The sequence below is a fragment of the Drosophila innubila genome (assembly GCF_004354385.1).
Source record: "Drosophila innubila isolate TH190305 chromosome 3L unlocalized genomic scaffold, UK_Dinn_1.0 0_D_3L, whole genome shotgun sequence".
Lineage (NCBI taxonomy): Eukaryota > Metazoa > Arthropoda > Insecta > Diptera > Drosophilidae > Drosophila > Drosophila innubila.
In genome coordinates, this window is record NW_022995376.1 from 26,247,903 (window position 1) to 26,259,819 (window position 11,917).

The 11,917-nt window shown below is 37.2% G+C and overlaps 1 protein-coding gene across 1 annotated transcript; it reads right to left on the minus strand.

Moving 5' to 3' along the window:
- Window positions 1–897: 897 nt before the first annotated feature.
- LOC117788543 (adenylyl cyclase X E-like) lies at window positions 898–8,504 on the minus strand. Its single transcript, XM_034627328.1, has 12 exons — window positions 8,448–8,504; window positions 8,256–8,396; window positions 8,031–8,190; window positions 7,195–7,972; window positions 7,024–7,124; window positions 6,606–6,960; window positions 2,510–2,978; window positions 2,080–2,441; window positions 1,920–2,014; window positions 1,708–1,859; window positions 1,512–1,653; window positions 898–1,442 (listed from the first exon to the last, which is right to left on the minus strand). Exons 1-12 carry the CDS (start codon window positions 8,502–8,504, stop codon window positions 916–918), a joined length of 3,339 nt encoding a protein of 1,112 aa, XP_034483219.1. The 3' UTR covers window positions 898–915.
- Between the last annotated feature and the right edge of the window lie 3,413 nt (window positions 8,505–11,917).

Genomic DNA, 11,917 nt, shown 5'->3' on the forward strand with positions numbered 1-11,917 from the left:
TTCAGCTTTTCCATTTAAAAAAAATCAAAAAGTTACACTAAATTAATATTTTCAACTCGACAGTAGTCTGTCAAAAAATAATCTATTTCAAAATTTTAGTGGCGTGCCCCATGTGACCGATCATAAAGATGGTACTCTATATGTATGCTGAATTTGAAATCTGTACCTATTAAATTGTCCTTCTAATTGATATTTTAGTTTATTTCAATTTGAGGGAAATTGGGGTGGCGCGCCACGGCGTGGCAAAATTCTGAAGCAAACTTGTATTGCCACCAAATTTGGTGGCAGTAGCTCGGGTAGTCTCTAAGATCCAAGCTATTATTCACACAACAACGTACCCTTTCAACAAATATCTTCTCTGTTTATTAACTGATCTCGATGAAATTTTTAGCACACTTCAGGACTCGTCAAGTGTGTCTCAAAATTGCTCTTATTAGATTTTATTTTTTTTAGATTTTATAACTTTTAACATATTGGTACAATCTTTCTCTGGATTGAGAATAGTGTTATTTAATTTGTATAAGGCTTTTCGAAGCAGGTTTTTTAGCAGCAACTATTTGTTAGTACTAGAAAGTAAGACAGTTTCTTCCAGCTCCTGTCGATACAGTTTTAACTTCAAGCTCTTAAGCCTACTAGATCGCAACAATATACTTGATATAGGTCACTTATTTTTGATACTCCTATTAATTTCTAAAATATAAAAACATTAGTTAATCTAACCAAAATATTTACGTGTTGTTCGGTCACAAAAGAGCGAATAAAGCGATCAGGGCTGTGCCTCCTAGTATTACATATTAAAATGGATCAGTCACATTTCTCGATGTTTTTTTACATAAAAACTTTTAAAACTCACAAAATCACATGCAACAAAGACTGCAAATTATTAGGATATACCGATAAAATTAATTGTTCATTTTATTCAGCAAAAGATAACTCATTTGATGAGCTATATGATGACTTGCTAGAATGTCCAGTGGTCCAGCTCTCAGTAAAATATTGAAAGTTAAAATTCTCGTCGATTCCGACGAAAAAGGTTGGTAAAATGCCTCGCCCTTTGACGAAGGTCATACCACGGTAGTTACATTTAATTCCACATTTGCGGAGTATGTCTGCTGTCTCGTCAGTCACTTGTATGAGTCCAGTGACTCCGGTTGAGTCCATTCGCGAAGCCATATTTACTGCATTTCCCCAAATATCGTAGTGAACCTGTGAGGCACCAACCACGCCGGCCATAACCTCGCCACTAGATATTCCAATCCTTAAATCGGCACTGAACATTTCACGTTCACTTGGGATACTCTTATAGTGAGCATTACACATCCAAAGAGTGCGCATTAAATCCAGAGCAAAGGCTGTTATTACAAAGACGATATCCTCGTTTCTCTTCTTCAGCTGCCTACTATGCCTGTGGAAGGAATTTATGGAACGTCGTGCACGTAGAACTGCATATCGACAGAAAACAGAAGCAAGTACGTAGTGTCAATAGATTAAAAAAAAAAATTATTTCTTACCCTCTTGAACTATAGATTCGTGCCGACTTTGACGTTCACTTGTGGTCGAAGAAAGACGTAAGTCTAGTCCACAGGCTGCCATATACGTACATCCTACAATTTTTATCTTTTCCACTGAATAATCGTCCTTGTAAAATGACAACTATAAGAAAATATAGAATAAAAGTTTTCCACAGCCACTTCTTGTATGTCTTACGAGTCTGTCAAATTCGGATATGATCTCGTTCAAAACCCGAAGACTAGGCAAATCCAGTTCAAAATTTTTGAGTGTAGCAAACATGACGGCCACCATATCATAGCTCTCATAGTAAAGCTCGTGCCTGGCTAGTGAGGTCAGATAGATATCGACTAGGTATATGATATAAAATACTATAATAAGTGTGACTCCTCATATTTGAACGAACTTACCAACATGAGTAGGCAATATATTGTGCAATAGAATAGATATAGATTGATCGGCTAACCTGGCCTCCCTCTGTTTCCTTTTTAGCTCAACCCTCCACCTAAGCTAACCGGATGAAATGTTAAATTCAGCACCTGAAAATGAGATAAATTTCCAACTACTCACTTGAAGTTTATCTTGTTATTGAACTCAGTCTGTCGCTCCATGAGATAAAGGCTTAAAAAACTAATTAAAATTAGAATGGCGTGTGCATATTCAGCTAAAAAGAAGGGGTTGGTTGTTAGACTATGATGAACAATATATTCAAACTGGAAAAACACCAGAACCATGTAAACGATAACCTCAAATATGGTAACGCCAACTTTCATAGTAAATGGAATTCGTGTGAATATCAAACTCATGCCTATGATTAGACACAACATATTGGTGAGAACCCAAGGCTGAAAACATAATTGGGAATCCATTTCATACAGATACAGTTTGCTCTCAATATGCATTACTTCGAACTCTTGTAGGTCACATTCCATCTAATTAAATTTAGAAAAAAACTCATAATAATTAAGCTACCATAACAATTGATCTACCAACTACTTACCAGCATGATAAATATGATTAAGAAGTACACTATTATGGTGAACATGTAGATGCACACACGTTTTATGAGACTTCGTTGAATGTTCTCTGCAATTCGAAATAGAAGACAGCTAACGGCGCTGTACTTATGCCCCTCTTCGGAATTCCGCCAATAGCAAATCTTCTTATACCACGTGATTATAAGAAGAATACTTAAACTCAGTATCACAGCAGATCCTATGTAATATCCATTTTCGTGCGCTTTTTGGCTAAAGACCAATTCGATAGTTATAAGGCTAAGGGACATGCACCATGCCAGAAGAATGCTGTACTTAAGCATGTAATCGGGTTGTCGGATATAATTATATTCTAGACGGGGATCTTTAAAATCCAAAAAGAAAAATCTTAATAATGCCTGATTTTCATTGTCGCTCTTCTTCGCTTCTTTGTGATCTTCCCAGTTAAAAAAATGTTTTATTCTGTCCTTTAAACTGCAGGAGTTTTGTAGGTGGTTGACGGATTAGTTAAACAATATTCAAAGTTAAGCAGAAATCCTGTGCCCTTTTTTAATATATCCTATTAACAAATATTACAGAACAAATATTCTCGATATTTATTAAAAGTAGTGTCTATATTGCCATGTCTGTCTGTCTGTCCTTCAATATGAAACCTGGAGCTACCAACCAATTTTAGTAGCTCAAGCATCACGCAAAAAAAAAAAGAAGGGAATTAAATCGAAAAAAGATAGCTTTTAGTTCCGGATTCGGTTATATTCACTATGATACTTTCTGGTACCAACCGTAAAATCTTATCTTGACTTCGCAATAGTTAATTGATATCCATACTAAAAATAAAAATAGAACGGGGGCGTCTCGATTCGCTCTCACTGAGGTGCGGGTGTACTCCAGTTTCTTGTCTGTAGGATACCCTGAGGACAGGCACTTATATACAGTTGGGTACGCCGAAAACTTGATGCCTTTATTAAATTTTCGACAAATTAAGAGATGTCCCTGATTGTTTCAATGACAGCCAGTAAACCAATTTTAACCAAATAAGGCCAGATGAAGGTTAAGAAATCTTAAAACAAAAAAAGTTTTTTTGTACTAAAACTCGACTTTAGCTCTTATAGTTTCTGAGATCGACGCGTTCATACAAACAAACAGGGCTTTATCGACTCGGCTGCTATTACTGATGAACAGACATACTGAATCTGTCTGCCACGCCTCCTTCTGCCTATTACACACATTCCATCAAATCCATTATACGCATTTTTTCCCATTTGTAATGGATATAAAAATTGTTATTATAACGATTTGACTCCACACAGAATAACTGAATATAAACTAGTCGGCCGGTGCTACAGTCGAGCATACTCGACTGTCGGAGACCCCGTACTTACTATCCAAAATCAGTCACTTCTAAAAACTAAATAATATTTAAGATTACCATAAACTCTTATATATTCAATTTGTCGCCGCTCGAATTTGCTTCCGATATAATTAAAAATTTTATCGGCACCCAGGGAACACCACGTGGAGGCCATTACACTTGTAATGGGGTCCTTTTTTCCAAAAGAAACTTTATATAAATACCAATGTAAAATTATTTAAATGAAATTTTTAAACATGTATTCAATATTAAATGTCAGTATAACATTCATAAATAACAATTTCAATAAATTGTAAAAATTAAAAAAAAAAGCTTAAATTCAGCTGGAAAAAAAGTTGTTCCCGCCGGAATCGAACCCGACAAAATTGCAAAAATTTTCAAAAGACAAAGGCTCAAAGTGTTGAGCCACTCTCACTTATGTCTTTATCCTCCTAAATGGCCATATTGCTTGTTTTAGTGCTCAATTAAAAAGTAAAAGAAATAATTTATATTTTCACATTTAATGTTAATATTACATTTTAAATAAGCACTGAGTTTGTTTTAATATAAAATGAAATTGAATTCAAACATAAATAAATTAAAAATCTTTCGCCCACGGCAGGACTCGAACCCACGAGCACTGTCCGACTCCGCGACTCAGTACACTGCGCCACCGAAGCTCACGTCTGAATGGACGCCAATTTGTTATATAATATATTAATATAAATTTTTTGTTTTATCAAGATATTCAAGTTTTAATTACTGTCAACGCGCCATCAACGAATTTAACAGCAAAATTTATTATTTAAATATCTTCGCTATTTACTGTGCGATCAGAATGAAATTTTCAGCAAAAATTTAGGACAATTATATCTTCATCTGTGCAAAATCTGGAATTTCTGGCTTTCAAAATGCTCTTATAATTTGGATATGAAATTTTTAATGTAGATTTGCAGGCGGTTAAGGGGGCGTGGCTGATTTTTGAAACAAACTTGATCTGCCTGCAGTATAGAGGAACCTACATACCAAGTTTGGTGTCTCTAGCTCTTATAGTCTCCGAGATCTAGGTGTTCATACAGACAGACAGACAGACAGACAGACAGACAGACAGACGGACAGACAGACAGACAGACAGACGGACATTGCTATATCGACTCGACTATTGATGCTGATCAAGAATATATATACTTTATAGGGTCTGCCACGCCTCCTTCTACCTGTTACGCACATATTCGGTAAAACAAACCCAATAGACCCCTGTACTTTTTTTAAGTACGGGGTCTAAAAACTTAAATAAATCTTGTATAAAATCAAAAATTTTTTGTTTATATATTAAAATTTGTAATACATTTCTATAACTGTTTTTTTTTTTTTTTGTGAACGGAAATGATTAAGTTTTTTCAAAACCGGGAGCCTACAAACAGATTTTTCGTAACCGAATAACAAAATCACTGCGGACGGCAGTTCGCGCTAGTGACGAAAGCAGTACGAAGCGTGCGAAAGGCGAGTAGCAATATATACAGCTACAGTCCTAGCAAGCAGTATGGCAGACCAAAACTTTTGCTAACTCACCTGGTTCATGAGATTAGGGGGTGTAAGTGGGCGGGGAAAATTTTCAATGATTGCAGCTAATGTGGCCGTTGGGACAATTGATTGATCGATTGATGCCTCGATCACCCAAATCCGAAAACTAGTTAAAGAGATAATTAAATTTAAATATTATAGTGGACTTCTCACAAAGAAATGAAAAGTCAGTTTGTTTGTTTGTATCAAATCGCTAAAAAAGCTTAGTTGGGATGATGGTGATTTATCCCTCTTCGAAAATCTATAAATGTTTGTTCTACGACTTTTTGAAAAAACCGCTAGCTCAGCGGGAAAAATTAAAATTAATTTTCAAGCCATATAAGCTACAGATATGCCCTATATATCGTTGGTCAGCTAAGATTGGGGGCTTTTAGGCGTACCCTTTTACTTTTTTTCAAAAATGGACAGGTAAAATTTTACAGGTGAAAAATGTTTTTGTTTACATTTTGTCGATTTTAGAAAAAATGGCATTCAACATCTTTATCAAATTTTTTTGTATTATAGTCCGCGTTTTTTGATATATCACACATATCTGTAAAAGTTCACATTCTCAAGGTATTAACAAATAAGTGTATATATGCATATTACGAAGAGTTGAAATATGACAACAGCCATAACGTGACATAGCAGTAAGCCTTTGTAGCAGACAGCTTTTGAGAGACTAAAATAACCGGGGCTGCCAGAAAATTTTGTTTTGCGTTGCAGAAATAGCCAGGGTTGCCAGACAGCTTAGTTTTGAATTTTTTTTTTAATTCTCGGTTAAACTAGGTTAAATTAATTAAATTAGCAAGGCTTATTAAATTTATGTGTTCTTTTTCTCCTTATTAAAAAAAAAAAAACGAAAATTGGCATTCGGCACTGCGCAAAAAGTAATTTTTATGTTTTTGGTCTTATATATCCAGATAGAAGTTGCTTTAAATTGGTTCCCCATATCATATAGCTGCCATAGAAAGAAATGGTCGAAATGTTGTGCCCAAATGTCATCCTCCTTGGGGATTACCGTTTGAATTCCGCGAATATCAGTCAGTCAGTCAAGACAAACAGTATTAAAATTTCATTTATCGTAAAGGCAAAAGACGATATATGTAGAGTATAAAAAGCTTGGGCGCAGGGTATCTTGCAGTCGCGCATTATCGACTAGAGTACTCTTACTTCTTATCACTTACCTTAAAGGACCTACCGGCATCTTTTGAAACTCATTGCGCAGTTCCTGTGATATTCTACTATCATTTAACTCAGATCTTAGGCTGACAGATTTTAGGCTCATAGATCTAGATATAGACATAGACTCTAAATCATCACTACTAAAACTGAAGCTCATTTGCTCGGAGGTTTCCGTTGGGGGAATGAGATATGTGAAAATACCATGTTTTTTGAGATAGAGATCATTAATCGCTGCTTCAGTGCCGGAAAGTATCGTGTAAGTGTGATCCAACATCAATTGAAGGGTCCTTTCGCTGATATGAATATGGCCAGGCACACCGGTAGCCTCCAGACGATTGGCAATCACCACATCTGAACCTATTTTAAATAAGTTATTCTATGTTATATATGTAATTTCAATTAGTAGGGACAAGTGCCCACCCCAAATGTCGTATTGCAATTTAGTCGCTCCAAGAACTCCGGCAAACAATCCTCCCGAATGAACACCAACGCGAATATTAATATCAACTTTTTGAGAGTCTCTAAGAAATCAATCATTAAAAATGGATAACTTAAATGTTATATATCTATCGAATTGATGAATATACGAACCTGACTTCACGAATTTGTTGGATCATACAGAGACCCATCTCGACACAACATTTGGCGTGGTCAGGATTAGGAGTTATAAGACCCGCCACACAATAGTAGCAATCGCCCAGGAACTTAATACGCTGCACGGTGAAGTGAGAGGCGGCCTTATCGAATCGAGCATATAGATTATGTAAAAGAGTAACAAGGGTCTTGACGGACAACGTTGTGGTTAAATGAGTGTAGTTGACAATATCGGCATATAGAATGGTCACATCGGGGTGATTTTGAATGGACATAATTCGTTCCCCAATGCTGAAAATTTGTACGTTGCGATGCTTCTCGCCGAGTGCAATGCGATTGCGAATGTCGTCTTGGATAGGCTGTGAAATTTGTTGTGGCAGAATGCTGTGAAGAAATACTTTTTCTTGAGCTCGAGCATTCCTCAGCCAGATGTCCTCCATCACGAACTGATGTCGATCAAGAAACGAAGAACGCACAAGGATCTCGCGCATCACCCGGAAAAAAACACCCAGCAGATTAAGGCAAAACTGATGGGAGATATCCGCTATCATTGGACTGACATGAGTCACATTGGATATCTCATATCGGTATTTAGATGCTACGTAGTAAAAGTAGTACAGAATATAAATACTTGATACCACAATTCCGAGCGCAAGAGGCGCCAAAATATTTGGTATCGGGAGAAACATGAAGATCGTTAGAATAACGTAGGTGTCGTAGAATGAACCTGTAATCCAATCGTTCTTATGATAGTGGTAGACATTTATTAAAAGATCTTTGAGAAGATTTAAATAGTATCGAATACTGTGACAGATATTTTCTATGATACATACCCACGGCGACCAGAATTAACACTGCAATCACTGAGGTCACATACATTATCCAAATGCGCCTTTTTGCCAGCTCCTTCCTTAGGTTGATGGACATCAGTGCGGTAATAAGCAAACAGGCTACCAAATAACATAAAACATCCATGTAAATCAAATCTTTGTGCTGTATAACCAAACAGAAACGTTTTTCCCATGCTTATAAAGAATCCAATTGTAAGAATAACTCACCTCGCATGTCACCAACAAGAAACCGCTGTGCAGCAGGGCTACCAGCCAATGCAAAAATAGAAAAACGCCCAGATAATAGAGGCGAAGGCGAATCTGGTACAGGTTATATTCCTCTTCTACACCAACCTCTATGCACTTTTCCTAAGGTTTATTTAAGTATGGAATGGATCATGCAAGCTCATTATACGATACCTTTAAATAGTCACCTTCCCAGCGCCGCTCTTTTGAATAATCTAGTTCGCAGACCATTTTGACAACCAATGAGCATTTAACTCAATTGAAATGATATCTAAATATTCAAGGCGTAAGTGATATACTACAAAAATACTACTGTACATTTCATAACAAAACAAAGTATCTTCGCCGAGTTCAATTTGCAATGTTATTCAGGTATATTCAGGTGATCCAAAAGATCATTGCACTAGTCACAACATCTTTTTGCGCTTAATTATGATTTTAGATATGTAATAATACTATATTAGATAACAAAAAAAAACAACGATATATCTATATGTGTGGTGGTTTTCTAGATTTACTTATTGCGTTTAAATTTGATTTTAGATGTGTAATAATACTATATTAGAAAACAAAAAAAAATCAACGATATATGTATATGTGTGGTGGTTTTTCTAGATTTTCGGGGCGGAAAGGGGCGTGGTACATATTTAAACTCGATCTGCCCAAAGTATTGGAGTCTGTGCGCTTAATAGTAAATTAGTTGCCCCCCTATTCTCATGGCTAACAAACTTTTAACTTCCTAAATCCACTCAGGGCCGGTTTTCAATGTTTCCTTACATTTTATCAAAGAGATCATTTCAAATTTCACATTAATTTCTATATATTTTACGTCAAAATATCTATGATATAGTTATCAAACCTCTTAAGGTTTTGAGTATCTATTTCATCTGTGGTACTATTCAAAAAGATAAAAGATACAGAAAATATTAAAAAAATTTTGAAATATTGAAGTATTTGGTAAAAAAAAATTTTAAATTTGCTTTACAGGTGTGTTCAAGAAATCTCTAAGGATTTTGAAGAGAAATGTTCATTCTTATTCAATTTAAACATATTTTAGTTCCATTCAATAAATATTTAATTTGTCAAACCTCTGAAATTTTTTTAGACAATTGAAAGCAATGGTTTCTTTTTTTCAGGAAAACCAACAATTGCTTTTCGGATGCTTTATAGCTATTATAAATTTGTAGAACACACCTAATATCAATTTTATTTTATTCAATAATTTTGGGGCATAGAATATTGCTTTTTCTAATCCCTTTTTTAACCTACGCCCTTGAGTATATATATTCTTGATCAGCATCAATAGCCGAGTCGATATAGCAATGTCCGTCTGTCCTGACGTCCTGGCGTCCTAACGTCTGTATGAACTTCTAGATCTCCGAGACTATTAGAGCTAGAGACACCAAACTTTGTATGTAACTCTATATTGCAAGCAGGTCAAGTTTGTTTCATAATTCGGCCACGCCCCCTTTACCGCCCATAAATCGACATAGAAAATTTCATATTCAAATTATAAGAACAATTTAAAAGCTAGAGTCAGTTCGACTCTAGAATGTAGAGTCTAGATCTCTATTAGGTCTCAGATTTTTTCCTAAAAAAAATTGAAAAGCTGAAAACATTTTATTTCTGTGCCAAATCTCGTTATTTAATAATTCTGTTGAATTTTTTTTTTTCGTTTCGTGCTGTTGCCGCCAAATTAAATTTATATTCATATTTAAAACTTAACGTCCAGAGAGTAATTATCGATTGAGTTAATTCTTTTAAGTTAACATAAATGTTGTTGCATTACATTGAAATTATAAGCTATCAAAAAGAGATCGATATCGTCACTAGACAAACATCGAACAGAGAGACAACACGAAGTTTTTTAAGCGCTCGCTTACTCGCTTAATAATATTAAAACCAAACTTGAATTGATTAAATATACTTAATTAAGAAACAAATGGAAGCTATTATTTTTTGCTATAAGAAATCGTGAAGCCTTCGTCTAGTAACACGTGCCATAATTTTGAATCAGAGTCTGCTCGGTCAAAATTAGTTTTCTTTCCTTTGATTCTAGCTCTCCTACAGATCTTATCTAGACCTATTAGACCGTGGATCTTGTCTTGTCTTGGCTGCGATGAATATCTCCCCAGTTTCTGCTGAAGCTGTTCCTAACAGTTACTTAGACAAAGCGCCTCTTTTGGCATCTTCGCTGCCCAAGGCCCATCGATTTGATGCTGGAAGATATGTTCCCGAGCTATCAAGCTCTGATTCGGAATGTGAATCTTTGGCTGGTTCGGATACTAGGTCAACGATGTCTGCAGACACCTATCGCCTTAACCCGCCAGGTGCTCGCGATGATTCCAAGATTATGAGTGTCATGACTCGGTTTTCTGAGTTCGCTGCAAAGCGCTCTTCTAACACTCTTCTTGATGAGAATTTGTCAAGCGATGACAAGGAGTTTTTAGCTGCCTAGGATCGCTTCCCTGCTATTGCGGCTGGATTTGTTCATGGTCCTCTTCCGCACATAACAGCTAGTCCTGTTACTGAAACGTCAACTGAGCTATCTGATTCGAACCCTTCTATGACTCCCGTGCGCCTGGCTGGATTAGCCAAACTGCTGCCGAGCAAGCTCAAGCGTCTAAGAAGCAAGAAGAAGCTGGACACTCCCTTCTCTAGGCCGTCCACCAGCAAACCGATTTCTTTTAGCGATAACCTTACCTCCACTCTCTTATCTCCTGACCTTCAAACTTTGGTGCATGCGACTACCGACAAGCAGGACATCTCAAGTGACCTTTCTGCTCTGGATCATAAGGTTCGCAATATTCACAATGCTACTTCTAGGACCTCTGGCACAAAACTGAATGTATTTTTTATTGGGCTTGAACCGGCCTCTAACAACAAGTTGATTAATTAATCACCAAGTCGTCGCTTTTAAGCCACCCAACAGACGCGAGGATGTTCCGAGATGCTATCGGTGTCAGGAGTTTAGCCATACCCGATCTTACTGCTCCAAGTCATTGAAATGCGCTAAATGCGAAGGTCCTCATGACGTTAAGGAGAATGCCATATGCCCTGCTAAGAGCCAAGACCAATTTTACTGTATTAACTGCGGATCTAATCACGCCTCTAGCTATCGCGGTTGCCCTGCTTATCTGGAAGCTGTCAGCAACCGGAAAGGTAAAGCTCACCCGAAACCAGTCCTGATTCAGCGCCCAGTTCAGCCACCTCTGCCACGTACCAACGTATGGAACCTCCTCGCCCCAAGCACCCAGCTCAATCCCCTGGACGTGAAGAGCAGCAGTCTAGCTTCAGCTTCTCGGTTGTTCATGACCCCTCTCAATGGCCCGGCTTGGGAACCCCTGCTGCTTTAAGATCGTCCGCTCGCCCTCCCCTTGCGGCTGCGCCTTCTACTTCATCTCAGGTTTCCATCAGTGCCGTCCCAGTGACTCATCAGCCTGCTCAGGATCGACTGCTACAGCAGATACTAAGCCTTCAGGCTGCTCAACAAAGAGATGCGCATTCTCAATCATCCTCAATGGAGAAGCTTCTTTCTCGCTTGGACCAAATGATATCTTTGCTTATGCAGGTTATGGGCACGGTCATGTCCCTCCTGCCTGGTCAATCGTCATCTGCACCTCTGCCACTTTCTTCATCGATCT

Coding starts and splice junctions, on each gene's coding strand:
- LOC117788543 (XM_034627328.1), bottom strand. CDS start 8,504: ATGGTCTGCGAACTAGATTATTCAAAAGAGCGGCGCTGGGAAGGTGAC. Junction 2,442..2,509: donor TAATCATATTTATCATGCTG/GTAAGTAGTTGG, acceptor AAATTTAATTAG/ATGGAATGTGACCTACAAGA. Junction 2,015..2,079: donor AATAACAAGATAAACTTCAA/GTGAGTAGTTGG, acceptor CGGTTAGCTTAG/GTGGAGGGTTGAGCTAAAAA.